The 15,402-nt window shown below is 48.5% G+C and overlaps 1 protein-coding gene across 2 annotated transcripts; it reads left to right on the top strand.

Moving 5' to 3' along the window:
* Positions 1–6,029: 6,029 nt before the first annotated feature.
* On the top strand, positions 6,030–15,252 carry Tubb1 (tubulin beta 1 class VI). Of its 2 annotated transcripts, none has more exons than XM_057780942.1 (4): positions 6,030–6,138; positions 11,575–11,683; positions 12,316–12,426; positions 12,582–15,252. In XM_057780942.1, exons 1-4 carry the CDS (start codon positions 6,082–6,084, stop codon positions 13,664–13,666), a joined length of 1,362 nt encoding a protein of 453 aa, XP_057636925.1. In that variant the 5' UTR covers positions 6,030–6,081; the 3' UTR covers positions 13,667–15,252. The 2 variants fall into 2 exon arrangements, with proteins under 2 accessions (XP_057636925.1, XP_057636928.1); XM_057780945.1 differs by lacking the exon at positions 6,030–6,138 and adding an exon at positions 11,342–11,393.
* The last annotated feature ends 150 nt before the right edge of the window (positions 15,253–15,402 follow it).

Genomic DNA, 15,402 nt, shown 5'->3' with positions numbered 1-15,402 from the left:
ATGACCCCTTTCTTGGTTATTAATTAATATAGAAAGGTCCAGCCCACCATGGGTATCACAATTCATGGGAAGGTGAGCTTGGACTCCGTGGAAAAAAAGGAATGAACATGAGCCTGGAAGCAAGTCAGAAAAATGTTCCTTCATGGTTTCAGCCTCAAGCTTCCACCGTGAGCCCTGCCTTCGGTTCTCTCGGCGATGGAGTATAATCTGTAAAATGAAGTAGACCCTTCTGCCCAAATTTTCTTTGGTCATGGCATTTATCACAGCAAGAGAAACCAAACTAAGACATCCCAGTTGTTACTAGTTCAGGAGAATGGTTGAGGGGACCTGAAAGGGTACAGTCTCTCCGGGGGCTGATTCGAATGCCATGTGCAGAGGGCTGTTGGCAGTGGATGAAGGCAAGGGCAGAATGCAGCTGTTCATCAGGGGCCAGAGAAGAGAGCTGAGAAGAGAGCTGAGAAGAGCGCTTCCGGGATGTCTGACTGGAAGTCCTCTCTCTACTGTCTTCTGACACCGTGGACTGAACCCTTGGCTGGAGTCTGAAGACCCACCAAGCTATTCTGAAGTTGGGCTGAATCGGTTTCTGCCCCAAAGCCCCACTACTGGGCCGCAGCAGAGAGAGAAAGCCCAGGCTCCTGTCAGTCTCCGGGTGTCCTTGGAGGGCAGGACCTTTTCTAAGGTCATTCTGATAGTATCTGCTGAGTAAATAGATCTTTTCTGAAACCCACATGCCGCCAGCTCACAGGACAAACCCCAGGCTTGGAGAACTCTATATTTTTGTTTGGTTTTGGCTCCAGGTGCTAATGGCTATGAGTTTATCTCTGTTCCCACCACAGATCATGGCTTATCAGAGACTGCACACCTTGGGAGACAGAAAGTGCAATTGAGAAGGCTCAAGATCCATTGCCTTCAGAATCACAGCAGGTCAGGGGAAGTGGTGTGTCTGTGTGTGTGTGTGTGTGTGTGCGTGTGCACACCTGTTCCCGTATCCTCATACATCTGTCTGTTAGTGAGAGAAGTCCTGGCTCAAGAGGCTGGTGTCAGTGTCCCGAGGAGGTGGCCAGGTTTCTTCATGGTCTGTGACTGCAGGCCAGATGAGGAGGAGTGCAGCATGGAGTGAGCTCTGCGGGCACTTCAGTTTCAGGGGAGCAAGATACAAAGCTCCTTGGCAGAGCTGGCCAGTCCCTCTCTGGAACTTTCTTTTCAAGTTAGAGACACTTGGGGAAGCAGGGTGCAACTGGAGTGGTGCTCAGCTCATCAGAGGGGCTGCCCACACCCACTAAGTCATCCATCATGGCCTCTCTGATGTCATTTTCCTGCTAAGATGTTAGGAGGGTGTTTGGCTCCCAATTCACAAGCAAACGCTGTAATACAACAACCTTCTCTTGAGTTCTTCACGGAACTTCAGTGACTTACTTCCAAGTGGAGGATCGGGGGTGGGGAAGCCAGCAGGTGCCCTGAGCACTGTTGGATTTGCTGAGTGGGAGTCAGGGGAGTTTCCATCTGAGGCCTGGAGACAGCTCGGGGTAGGGGGAAGTCTGAAAGTGGCTGATTGGGGGCTTCTGTGTGACTCTGGCCTTTTCTTATCTTCTTGGTTCCATTCCCATAATAGACCCCCAGAGTCATCCAGGAAAAGATTGGCTCCGACCAGTTTCCTGTGGCCTGCTGATTGTGGCAGCCTGAAGGGGAAAGTGTTGCCTGGGAAAGACTGACTGTCCCTGTTCAGGAATCTCGGTGTCTCTGCTTGGTGTCCTACCTTGCATGCTACAGAGTCCCCTGCTTCTGCCCTCTGTGCCCCAGGAGAACACCAGGCGAAGCTGTGCACTTGAGCTCAGTCATCGCTAACCCGTCCTTGTCATATCGCTTTCCGGGGGCCAGAGAATGACTTTGTTATTCAGCACAGGGGCCACCCTTCATCCCTTGCTACAATTCAGGATTAAGGGGTCACTTTCAGACTGGCGGGAGATCAGACCTGACGGTGACGCTGTCCTCTCTGGAGACCCTGCTCACTCACCCACTTCTTGAATGGGGCAGTTCTGTTGGCCTGAGACGTTGCCATAAATCTCCCCTTGACTAGCATATAACAAAGCGACCATGAGAAGCTCTCTTTCTGGGAGAACAGGTGTCCTTATAAACAAGAAGCTGAGACTCTCCGCTCTTCAGACGTTCTATGTGTGCAGTCCTATCCCTAGCAATGTGACTCGGCGCTCTGAACCCTGAGTACCAGGGATGCCCATGAGGTTGCATCCACAGTTGGCATCCACTCAGACAGCTGCACCCCATCCTCCAGGAACATCTCTGAGGTGTCGGGGTCAATCTACCTGCACTACCTGCTCCAAAGAGGTCGAGAGTTTGAGACTGTTAACCCTGGTTTTGCAGATCAAGAAATTCTCAACCAAGAAGGAGATGGGCCCCTCTCAGGGGCAGCCCTGAGGACCTGCCAGCCCTCTCCTGCCCAGCAACTACCCCCCACCCTAGCCTCCCTACAGCCCAGCATCCAAAGTTGAGCACTGGGCCGAGACTGAATAAACATTGCTGATGATACAGGAATCGGAGCAAACAAGCCTTCTTTTTTTGCCAGCTGCCCCATTAACAGAAAACCCTTTTAAGGGCCCATCTGGAAGCCAGGTTTTCCCCTCCCTGAGCAAACTGAGATGACCAAAAGGAATGCCCTCAAGAGAGGGCTGCTCTTGGGGGGGGACCCAAGCACACTGGGGCCTGGTCATACGGTGAAGAATGAACACATGAAGATCAAAAGGGGTTTGCCTGAGCCAGCCTTGAAGTCCACACAGCAAGGCAGCAAACAGTCACACGGGCCCCTTTCAAGGCTTCTGCGCAGAGGCCAGGGCCACCACGGACATGGCTTCCCACAATAGCTCACTGTGGTTGGCTGTTTCCCACCGAGCTGTGCTTGACAACCAGATTTCTTGGAACACCTTCCACCTTCAACTTAGACTGCCTCTCCGAGTGGAGGGAAGTGTCCTTGAGCACCGCGTCCCTACAGCCACGCCAAGGGCACACTCATGTTAGGGGTTTTAAGGAAACCTGTCTTTTGGACACTTCAGGGTCTCAACGGCAACAGGAGACTAGCACCCTGACTGGCCAGGAGATGCAGCCTGTATCTGAGTAATCAGCTAGCAGCTGCCCGTGGCCACTGCGCACTCCTGCGCTCTGATCCTAAGGATGTGTGGGGCTTTGAGGGCAAGCCAGCTGCTCTGAGCCATCAGGGTCCCAAAGACAAGAGGGTATTAAGAGTGAATAGGAGGGAGGCTAGAGGGTGTGCTGGCTTCTAGATGGACCCTGTGTGTGCACTTACTTAGTTAATTATATTTTATAGATTGATTTCATGTTCGGGGACACATGCCACAGTGTAAGTGAACATCAGAGGACAATTTGTGGGAGCTGGCTTTCTCCTTCCCACATCTGAGGCTCTGGGGATTGAGTTCAGTCGTCAATCATGATGGATGGACGGCACCTTCACCGGCTCTTCCATTTCCCTGGCTCTTACTGCTTTTGAGGCAGGTCCTCACTCTGTGGCCCAGGCTGGTCAGCCTCTAACTTGTGGTAATCTTCCTGTTTTAGCTTCCCCGGTTGATGGGATGGCAGGTGTGTGCCAACACACCAAACTTGTGTGTGTTTTCCTTTCCCCCCTTTATATGTGCATGTGCATGGGGTTTCATGTATGTATATGCATGTTTTCCTGTGTGTGGGTACACACACATGGACCTGGATGTGGAGGCCTGGTTTTAATATCAGGGATCTTTCTCCATTGTCGTTCTACCTTGAGGCAGAATCTCTCAGTCTAACCCAGAGCTCCCCCGTTGAGCTGGTCTCCCTAGCCAGCTTGCTCTGGAATCCCTCTTTCTTCCAAAGCAGGAATTACAAATGGATTTCCACACCTGCCTAGGCCTAGCACTTACCATGAGTTCTGAGGATTTGGACTCTGGTCCTCTCATGCACGCAACAAGCTCTGTAACTGCAGAGCCATCTCTGCATCCTCTGTTGTTGTTAATGCATAAAAGATGCGGAGAAATGCATCCATTTTTTATTGATATTTATTGAGCTCTACATTTTTCTTTGCTCCCCTCCCTGCCTCTCCCCTCCTCCCTTCAATTCTCCCCCAAGGTCCCCATGCTCCCAATTTACTCAGGAGATCTTGTCTTTTTTCTACTTTCCACTTCCCATGTAGATTAGATCTATGTAAGTCTCTCTTAGTGTCCTCATTGTTGTCTAAGTTCTCTGAGATTGTGGTTTGTAAGCTGGCTTTCTTTGCTTTATGTTTAAAAACCACCTATGAGTGAGTACATAAGATAATTGTCTTTCTCTGACTGGGTTACCTCACTCAAAATGATGTTTTCTAGCTCTATCCATTTGCCTGCAAAATTCAAGCTGTCTTTATTTTTTTCTGCTGTGTAGTACTCCATTGTGTAAATGTACCACATTTTTCTTATCCATTCTTCGATCGAGGGGCATTTAGGTTGTTTCCAGGTTCTAGCTATGACAAATAAAGCTGCTATGAACATAGTTGAGCACATGTCCTTGTGGCACAATTGAGCATCCTTTGGATATATACCCAAAAGTGGTATTACTAGGTCTTGAGGAAGGTTGTTTCCTAATTTTCTGAGAAATTGCCACACTGACATCCAAGGGGTTGTACCAGCTTGCATTCCCACCAGCAATGTAGAAGTGTTCCCTTTTCCCCACAACCTCTCCAGCATAAGTTGTCATCAGTGTTTTTGATCTTGGCCACTCTTACAGATGTAAGATGGAATCTCAGAGTTGTTTTGATTTGCATTTTTCTGATTACTAAGGATGTTGAACATTTCCTTAAGTGTCTTTCAGCCATTTTAGATTCCTCTGTTGAGAGTTCTCTGTTTAGGTCTGTACTACATTTTTTTATTGGATTATGTGATATTTTGGTGTCCAATTTCTTGAGTTCTTTGTATATTTTGGAGATCAGACCTCTGTCTGATGTGAGATTGGTGAAGATCTTTTCCCATTTTGTAGGCTGTCGTTTTGTCTTGTTGACCCTGTCCTTTGCTTTACAGAAGCTTTTCAGTTTCAGGAAGTCCCATTTATTGTTTCTCTCAGTGTCTGTGCTGCTGGGGTTCTATTTAGGAAGTGGTTCCCTTTGCCAATGCATTCAAGTGTACTTCCCACTTTCTCTTCTATAAGGTTCAGTGTGGCTGGCTTTATGTTGAGGTCTTTGATCCATTTGGACTTGAATTTTGTGCACGGTGATAGATCTGGGTCTATTTTCATTCTTCAATTTCTTGAACTCTTAAGAAGTTTGTGTCACCTTCTCAGCTCTGTTCAGGTTTGGAAAGAAAAACTTCATTTTTTGATCATTTTACTGCAATAAGTACTAGCTACTTTCCCCATTTCTTTTACTTTGATTCATGTGTGTCTGCCCCACGGCACATGTAGGGAGGTCAGAAGCCAACTCGAAGGAGTCGGTTCTCTTCACTGTGCAGGATTCAGGGATTGCATTCGGCTTGGTGGCAAGTGCCTTTGCCCGAGGAACCATCTGGCCAGGCTGGGACTCTTTAACTGTTGAGTTGGTAATTTAAGAAGGAAAAGTTCCACTGTCCCCAAGGTCACCTCAGTGCTGAGGCTGGTTCCCAAATTGTTCTGTAGGAAACATGACTGAAGATGGTAGGACATGCCATGGACAGGCAAAATGATGACTTAGGTAGGGAAAGCCCTTTGGGGTGGCTCCCAGCTGCCCAGCATTCAGACATAACCCGCGGATGGGACACCACATAGCCCAAGGCTGCTGAGACCAGGTCTGGGAGACAGCTAGTTCTAAGTTTCACCCAGAGGAAGCCTCAGTCCAACTCTTATCGAGGAAATGACTGGGCAGAGCCCAGGACAGACAAGCAGCCCTCTTACCATGACTGTGGAAAACAGGGAAGGCCCGGGGCGGGGCCTTCAGCCAGACACCCCCATAGGTCAATTGGGAGAGCAGCTGGGGTGGGCTGGTCCCATCAGGACCATGAAAGAAACTGCATCCAGCTCTCCCCGACAATCCAGGCTCTCCCACACTCTGAGACCTGACTGACCCTTGGGTTCAAGGCGAGGATGCGGGAAATCGTGCACATTCAGATTGGCCAGTGTGGCAACCAGATCGGATCCAAGGTGGGTAAGACCAGAGTCATTAGCCACAGGTTGCAACCAAACCAACAGATGCCCAGGTTCCTGAAGGAGGAGGCCTAGCGGGTTTGCAGATACTTGTTAAATAGAAAGCTTATTAAACAAGGTCTTTTAGCAAAACCATTAGAGCTAGAGTGTTAATTAATGTTAATTTTGCCTGTAATTGTATGTGTAAATGGGTATGGGAGCCATTTTGCTTTTAGCATTTCAGAAATGAGCTTTCCACATCTAAAATCAGTAATTTGTTTCAAGAGTTTTCTGAAGCTTTTTGGGAATTTTTCTTAATTTAAAATTGTGTTTATTATAATTTGTGTGTGTGTGGTGTGTATGTATTGTATTGTGTGTGTGGTGAGCGTGTGTATGTATATGAGCAGTGTATGTGGTATGTATATGTGTTGTGTGTGGTGTAAGTGTAGTGGGTGTATGTTGTGTGTGTGGTGTGTGTGTGCTGTATGTATGTGAAATAGTGTGTGTGTTGTGGGTGTATGTGTGGTGTGTAAGTGTACATGGTATGTATGTGGTGTGTGTGTTCAGGTATGGTGCCCCAGAATGCTCAGGTCCCTAGGTTTGACAGCTCCTTTACCTGGAGAGCCATCTACAAAGCAGTGTTTAAAACTGCCCGTCATTACTATTATGATCTGCATTGTTTATCTGGGAGGGTGGGTGCAGTCACTTCTGAAGTTTGTTCTCTCCTTTCACCCCAGGGATTGAACTCAGGCCTTCGAGCTTGGTGGCCAGAGTCTCTGTCCTGCTGAGCCATCTTGGAAGGTTTGGTTTGTTTTTTTTGTCAATACCCTGTCACTGTGGTGCCTTCTGCCCCCCAAATGTTCTTTTCAAAATTTACTCTATGGCAATTTTGAATTTTAATTAATTAATTAATTAATTTGGTTTTTCCTGATGGAGTTTCTCCCTGGCTGTCCTGAAACTAGTTTTGTAGATCAGCCTGGCCGCAAACTCAGAGGTTCACCTGCCTCTGCTTCCTGAGTGATGGAATTAAAGGCGTGTGCCACCACCTCCTGGATTATTTTTAGGCAATTTTATACATGTATATATTGATCAGATCCACCCCTACCTCCTACCACTATTCCTGGACACTGTGTAATACACCCATCTACTACCCCCCTTCACGCACACACACACAGACACACACAACACACATACACACACACACACACACACACACACACACACACGGTTCTGTAACCCACTGAGTCCAGTCAGTGCCGTCCACTGATCTATTAACGAACCTCATCTTGATCTCGTATTGGTAGCCACAGATTCTATGAATTTGAGTGTAGTGGTCACACCATGTCTGGAAGACGTTTCCCAGTATCCTCCACCCTCTGGCTCCTTCTCCACCTTTCTCTCCCTTCTTCCTCAAGGTCTCTGAGCCATGGGTAGGCTGCGGTCCATACTAATGTTACAAAGAAAACTTAGGATGCAATAGGAAAGTAAAGAGGCAAACACGGAGAGAAGTGACTAAAATATTCTGGCATGTAAATGAGTTTCCCTCTCAACCCCCACTTCCTCCTGCGCTGCTCTGAGTGAGGGTCTTGACTCCTTCCCTTGGAGACACCAGGAAGGCAGGTTCTGGCAGTCAGGACTGCCACTCCTAATTTTAAGATCAACAAGAGATTTGTAGCACCTATGGAGAGAGCTCCCTGTGTTTCTTTGAAATTACTTTCATGTGTACGAATTATGTGTTTAAAGCCACTGCCATAAAGGGCCTTTGTTCCTTCCAAGCAGTATCACCAACAATAGTCAAAAGTGGGACCAGCGGCCAGCAAGATGGCTCAGTGGGTAAAGATGCTTGCTGCCAAGCCTGATGACCTGAGTTCGATCCTTGAGACCCCTGTGATAGAAAGAGAACCGATTCCTACGAGTTGTACTCTGACCCCCACTTGTGTGCTATGGCAATGTGTGCCCCCCACCCACAGAACCAACAAATGTAAATAACATATTGCAAAAGCAGGGAATCCCCCAGGTACCCACCTGCTGTAAGAACCGGTGAAGCCATAGTACTCTACACATTATCCTAATTATATTATATATATTTTATATTAGACTGTAAGAACAGGTGAAGCCATAGTACTCTACTCATTATCCTAATTATATTATATATATTATATATTAGACTGTAAGAACAGGTGAAGCCATAGTACTCTACTCATTATCCTAATTATATTATATATATTATATATTAGACTGTAAGAACAGGTGAAGCCATAGTACTCTACTCATTATCCTAATTATATTATATATATTATATATTAGACTGTAAGAACAGGTGAAGCCATAGTACTCAACTCATTATCCTAATTATATTATATATATTATATATTAGACTGTAAGAACAGGTGAAGCCATAGTACTCTACTCATTATCCTACTATTTTATTATAATGAAACATTATGGAGCTTTAAAAAGAAAAACCTTTGGGTGTGGTAAGACATATGTTATGAAAATTTTCCTTCTTTGCCATTTTTTTTGCATGCAAATTCAGTCATTTTGTGTATATTGTGAAACCTTCAAAATGCCTTTCGGCTTGTAAAACAGAAACTCTGCCCTGCTGAAACTTGACTTCATTCTTGTCTTGCTCCCTTCCCTGACAGCTGCCCTTCAGGTCTTTGTGCGTGTGTACCCTTCCTTTTGACAGCAGTCTTGGGGCCCCCTTCATTCTGAGCTGAGCAATGTGTTTGGACCATGTAGTGTTTAGCCGAGGGATGGACGTTGCTGGCTACCGTATGGAACACAGCTGTGGAACACTGGAGAAGGCTCTTTTGGTTTTTCTAATTTTATTTATCTACTTTTACATTTTTATTCAGATTTATATTGTATCTTGAGTATCTTCCTTTCCTCTATCCCATTTATCCCTTATCCCCCCGGTCAGTATCTTATGTATACACACATGATTTTATGTGACTATATAAACTCCAGGACACAGCAACGAGAGAAAACATGCAAGACTTGTCTTTGGAGGCTACCTTAGTCCTCTTAATACAATGGTCTCTAGTTTCAACCATTTGCCAGAAGAAAATCCCGCTGTGTATAGCCACATTTCCTGTGTCCAACACTCTACTCGGGGATGGCCGGTTGGTCCCATTACTCAGCTGCCATAAACATTGTCACAGTCTACAAGGATGAGCAAGCGTCTCTCTGCTGTGTTGGCTTGGAGGCCTCTGGGTGAAGGAACACCCAGGGAAGCTAGAGCTGGGTCACCTTGAATGGAAGGTCTTTGAGTCTGGGGCAAACACTGTCACTGAGTCAGACCGTCACAACCAATAGAGAAGTGTAGTGGGGAGCGCTCAGAGAGACTGCTCTGACCTTAGGTGATAGGGTGGAGAGAGGCCCTGGGGAGGAAGTGCGGGAAGGATAGGGATCAGCCGCTTCTGCTGCCTTCGGGATTGTGCCATCTGGTGGCTGGAGTCCTGGCCATGACTTCGCATCGGGCCTATAGGAATGCTAGGGAATGTTCTAGGCTGAAGAGATCTCTTAACTGGTAAAGCTCTTGCCATGGAAGCAAGAGGACCTGAATTTAGGTCCCAAACATGCACATCGAGAGTTGTGTGTGCAGCTCCCTGCTCGGGGGAGGCAGAGGCAGGCAGCTCTTTGGACATCCTGATCAAGGTCAATGAGTTTCCAACTCAATGAACAGCCTCCTCTTCAAGGCGAAGAGTGAGGGAGCCGCCAGACCTCGACCTCTGGCCTCCACACGCATGTCCACGCAGTGTGTGTCCACCCGCAGGCACATGTAGGCACAGTCATGAGCACATACACACAGCCATCTCAGAACATCTTCCTACTGGCTCTTAGAGCCCAGCGCTGTTCTGTTAAGAGCGTGGCTGAGGTAGAGGTGCCACTTACAAAGTCGGCTTGGGAAAATACCCTGGAGATTTAGACTCAAGGGAAGGTGTTTTCATTGCACTTTAATGTGAGAACTTTTCAGAATGGTCTAATGAGACCATCCCAGTAATCTTCTCTGTATTAATAAATGCTGTGGGCAGGCAAGATGGTGCAGCTGGTAAAGGGGCTTGCCGCCAAGCCGGATGGCCTGAGTTACATTCCCAGGGCCCGCGTGGTAGAGAAAATTGACAACCACTGATTGCTTCTGCACACATCAACAAATTTGCGTACACACATGAATGGATGAATGAATGAATGAATGAATGAATGAAAGTGATAAAATGATGTTCTCAGCAGGGGGTGATGGTACATGCTTTTAATCCCAGCACTTAGGAGGCACAGGCAAGCTGATCTGTGAGTTTGAGGCCAGCCTGGTCTACTGAGTAAGACTGTATCTCAAATGCTGTATGCATGGGTACATAGGATGTTCCAAACAGCTCCAAGACATCAGCTACACGTAATTCTGAATTAGGAGTATGTCGGATGGTCAAATTCTGTTATGTCAGGTTGTGCAGTCAGTCCCTGGTTATGGACTTCTGAAGTGAAGTTCATGGAAAAAAAAATCCCCAAAGTGAAAGGAGACACCATTGTGAAATGAAATAAGAACTCAGTTTGTTTTCATTTCCTGGATCGGCACTTCTCCGGGTCAGACCAAGGCAAGGGGAAGTTTAAGCTCCCTCATCTGAAGTGAGATTCTATAAAAGGACCAGCTGTAATGCACTGGGGTTAATAGCAAAATCCAATTTCATGTGCTTAACATTTCGCTCCAGGAGTTCAGGTAGATCTGAAGCACAGCCTTCATAGTCACGCTCAGCATAGGTAAGGAGAGGAAGAAAAAGAAGGAAGTGTTGGGTAGGGTCAGGCAGTGCCCAGAGCAGCGACATCTTCACGGGAGCCATCCCACCCTTTCTATTGGACTTTTTCTTATTCCATCTATTTATTTATTTGTGCGTATTTGTGTGTGTGCGTGCGCGCACATGCAAGAGAGAGTACACATGCCATGTTGTGTGTGTGGTAGTCAGTGTGTGTGTGGTAGTTTGTGATTGGTTTTTGTTGGGAGCAGTGAGACCCCAGATCCTGAATTTCTTGTAAACAACTTGTTTTCCCCTGATCTGAGTGCCTACAGCTGCTCTGAGCACGAGACCTTCAGGAGTTCCTGATGGCAGGAGAGTGGTTTCTGGTGGGTTTGGCTGGGGCGTGGCTATCTCTATATAATCTGCCCCTGAACACAATAAAGGGGGCATTCTTGGGGAATTCAAGGATGACCCGTGTTGCTGTCTGTCTGTGTGTGTCTGTATTTTAACCTCCAGCCCCCTTGCCTGAAGCTCTCGAACTGGGTAATAGCACACTGAGCGCAGAAACGGGGGGCGCGGTACGCGGCTGTTCTCTCCTTCCACAAGGTTCCGGGGACTGAACACAAGTCCTAAGGCTTGGTGGCGGGCCCCTCTGTTGGCTGAGCTGCCCCAATGGCTCTTCCTTCCCCAGGTCTCTGAGCTGATTTCTCTCTTCTGCTTACAGTTCTGGGAGGTTATTGGAGAAGAACATGGGATTGACCCTGCTGGGAGCTACTGTGGGGCCTCCGCCCTGCAACTGGAGCGGATCAGCGTGTACTACAATGAAGCCTACGGTAGGTAGGGCTGGCTGCTGGGCTGGCCTATCATCTAGGGAGCATGGGCAGAGGAAATGGCCCAAGTGTGAAAGACTGAAGTCCCAACATGGAATTGGCAGATAGGCAGGGTCACAGAATCTAGTTAGTGGGTGCCCCACTCCAGTGCAAGGGGCAGAATGGGGGTGTAATCACCCATGCTAACCAGTCATTCCGCTCAGGAAGAGTGGGAATCCATGTTCTTAGTGAGACACAGTAATAAGAGAAGCAGAGCTTTAAAAAGCTATTTTTATAGATCTGTGTCATGGTAGTCTGGGTCAGGTATGATCAGGTATAGATATTAAAACGTCTACCTACCAGACTTCTCATGGGAGGCCTTACCCTTCCTGAGGAGTGGATGGGGGGGAGTTGCCTAGGGGCATGGCAGGGTGAGGAGTAGGAAGGGAGGAGGGAGGGGGAACTGTGGTTAGAATATAAAATGAAAAAACTTTAAATTTTTTTTTTAAAAAAAAGGAAAAAAAATGTCTACCTACCAAAGGCCTTCTTCTAGAATACTCATGGTTTTTGGTCAGTGCCCCAAGGATGCATTTTGAGTAAACATCAACTTTTAGAAAAACCGCCATGAGCTGAGCTGTTTCTACTAATCTGCACAGGTAAAAAGTATGTGCCCCGCGCTGTCCTTGTGGACCTGGAACCTGGGACGATGGACAGCATCCGATCCAGCAGATTAGGCGCCCTCTTTCAGCCTGATAATTTTGTTCATGGTAGGTTTTTTTGTTTGTTTGCTTGTGGTTTTTTTTTTTGGGGGGGGGGGGGGTGTTTTCCCCGGAAGCTTCTGCCAGGAAGAGCTGAGGATGCCTTGTGGTGGCGCCCTGCTCACTTCACCTTTCCCCCTCCCGCTCTTCTCTCCGGGTCCTAGGTAACTCAGGAGCTGGTAACAACTGGGCCAAGGGTCACTACACAGAGGGAGCCGAGTTGATCGAGAACGTCCTGGACGTGGTGAGGCGGGAGAGCGAGAGCTGCGACTGCCTGCAGGGTTTCCAGATCGTGCACTCTCTGGGTGGGGGCACCGGCTCAGGCATGGGCACCTTGCTCATGAACAAGATCAGGGAGGAATACCCAGACCGGATCCTTAACTCCTTTAGCGTCATGCCGTCCCCCAAGGTGTCCGACACGGTGGTAGAGCCTTACAACGCCGCCCTGTCCATCCACCAGCTGATTGAGAACACAGATGCCTGTTTCTGCATCGACAACGAGGCACTCTACGACATTTGCTTCCGCACCCTGAGGCTGACGACACCCACCTACGGTGACCTCAACCACCTGGTGTCCTTGACCATGAGTGGTATCACCACCTCGCTACGGTTTCCCGGCCAGCTTAACGCGGACCTGCGCAAGCTGGCGGTGAATATGGTGCCCTTTCCTCGTCTCCACTTCTTCATGCCGGGCTTTGCTCCACTCACGGCCCAGGGCAGTCAGCAGTACCGAGCCCTCTCGGTGGCTGAGCTCACCCAACAGATGTTTGATGCCCGCAACATCATGGCCGCCTGTGACCCTCGCCGCGGTCGCTATCTGACTGTGGCTTGCATCTTCCGGGGTAAGATGTCCACTAAGGAAGTAGATCAACAGCTGCTGTCCGTGCAGACGAGGAACAGCAGCTGCTTCGTGGAATGGATTCCCAACAACGTCAAGGTGGCTGTGTGTGACATCCCACCCCGCGGGCTGAACATGGCAGCTACCTTCCTGGGTAACAATACAGCCATCCAGGAGCTCTTCACCAGGGTCTCCGAGCACTTCTCGGCCATGTTCAGAAGGAAAGCTTTTGTGCACTGGTACACCAGCGAAGGGATGGACATAAATGAATTTGGGGAAGCCGAGAGTGATATCCATGACCTGGTATCTGAGTACCAACAATTTCAAGACGTCAAAGCAGGGTTGGAGGACAGCGAAGAGGACAGGGAGGAAGAGGAGGCAGAAATGGAGGCAGAAGATAAGGAACATTAGCCAGGAGAGGCTACAGGGCAGCCATTTTCTGTAATTTCTCCAAAGATCTGTGGCTGTCCTGAAGCCCTTGGAGCCTGCCCTCCCCTTGCCAAGGGGGAGGGACAACAGGTGTAGGTGGTAGTGATGGTTGGGAGTGGCAGGGCCTTTGGCAGCCACTACGTCATCACGTGATTGTGCTTCTCTTTAAGCAGCAAGCGAATTGACTGTAGTGAGCCCGTTTGTTTTTTAGTAGCTATAGGTAAGACCCCCAGATGAAGCTTGCCAGGAGTCCTTTGCAGCGGATGGTCCCTCTCCAGCCCTTTAGCAGCGTTGTTGGGTACCCGATAACCAGGGCAGCTCTGAGTCCCCCTTTCCCAAACCCAGCAAGACCTGGTGTCTGAAGAGTGTGCGGGAGGCTCAGGGCCAAGGGAAGTGTGAGTCCACCTCCATGACTGCACCATGTAGCCCTTATGTGCTCCTCAACAGGCTGGCTGGAAGAAGACAAAGGGAAGCCAGAGAAGCCATGCTTCTCTCAGCTCCCGCCGTCCAAAAGCCTAGGGAAAACAAAGCATTCCCGTCCTTGGACCCTGGTCTCCCAGTAACTGGCTCCCAACGCATTTCTCTGTGTTTCTCGTTAGAACTAGACGCCAGTGTTCACTAATGACTGTCCTGGTTTTCCTCCCAAAGGCTGTCCGTAGATGCTCTTTATTCCCCTCAGCAGTCACCCCTGCAGCTCTGTTCAGCCTCTCCATTCTCTGGGAAAGGGCACAAGGCATGCCCGGCAACCATTTGGATGCAGGAACGCAGTCGCAATGCCGCAGTGTCCTCCTTGGTGGCAGCGGACATGGGCTCATTAGGGAACTTTATAGTTCAGATTAATTTGCAGAAGTTGCCATGGACGTTTGCAGGATGACACAGCTTTAACCACTGCAGCTGGAATCTCACATCACGACAGGACTGAACACACAGGAGCCCAGGCAGCCTTCCGTAGCCTCTCGGCTGTAGTCTACCTAGGTCCGAGGTGCGTGGGGTCTCAGTGGTCTGCAGCTGTCACGGAGGAGCTCTTTGACCTCTCCAAAGGGAATTGTTTGCGTGAAAGTGGGTCCTAGTGTCTTGGTTTGTCCCTGTGGTGCTGGGGATGGAACCTAGGGCCTTGTCACCAGCTACTCTCTGGGGCCTGTTTATAACCAATACTGAATTGGCAGGTGGGGGCAGTCTCTTCACTTAGGCACCGGGAAGAAATAATTACAGTTCACAGCGAGAGCAATCAGGCCCCATTGTTGGTGTGACTGACCAGGCTCCTGTTTATTTTAAATACTTTCCACTTTGGTATGGATTGAGAAGCATGAGCAAGCGTTAGTGAGAGCTGCACCTCCCCATTCTTCCTTAGATGCTAACAAGGCTTACAGCCCACCACTCTGCAGGAGTCAGCTGCATGCTTACCGGGATGCCTTCATTCTAGCCTGTGAAAGGTGATCCCACAGATGCAAAAAGAGGCCTCAATTCTAACTTTTTAAAAATTTATGACTGTTTACACTTGTCCACTAAGTCATTGAAGTGCGAATAAATTCCATTTTAAATGACCAAGTCATTTCATCTCTGACTCAGCAAACCCCTTCCCTTGGAGTTTGACCACTCAGGCTGATGTGTCTCACCTGACTGTTCTAACGGCACAAGATTACAGTGCCAACTGACGAAAAGCCCAGGGACACTGGGTCTCTTCGGTGGTATGGTTGCCACGGTGACATCTGTGTAGC

Source organism: Chionomys nivalis, chromosome 9 (assembly GCF_950005125.1).
Source record: "Chionomys nivalis chromosome 9, mChiNiv1.1, whole genome shotgun sequence".
Lineage (NCBI taxonomy): Eukaryota > Metazoa > Chordata > Mammalia > Rodentia > Cricetidae > Chionomys > Chionomys nivalis.
The sequence above is the reverse complement of the archived record's forward strand: the minus strand, read 5'-3'. Positions and strand labels throughout refer to the sequence as shown.

Bases quoted from the DNA above. Each gene is read 5' to 3' on its own strand.
- Tubb1 (XM_057780942.1), top strand. From the start codon at position 6,082: ATGCGGGAAATCGTGCACATTCAGATTGGCCAGTGTGGCAACCAGATC. The intron at 11,684-12,315 runs GTAGGTAGGGCT...TAATCTGCACAG, and splicing joins GTACTACAATGAAGCCTACG to GTAAAAAGTATGTGCCCCGC. The intron at 12,427-12,581 runs GTAGGTTTTTTT...TCCGGGTCCTAG, and splicing joins GCCTGATAATTTTGTTCATG to GTAACTCAGGAGCTGGTAAC.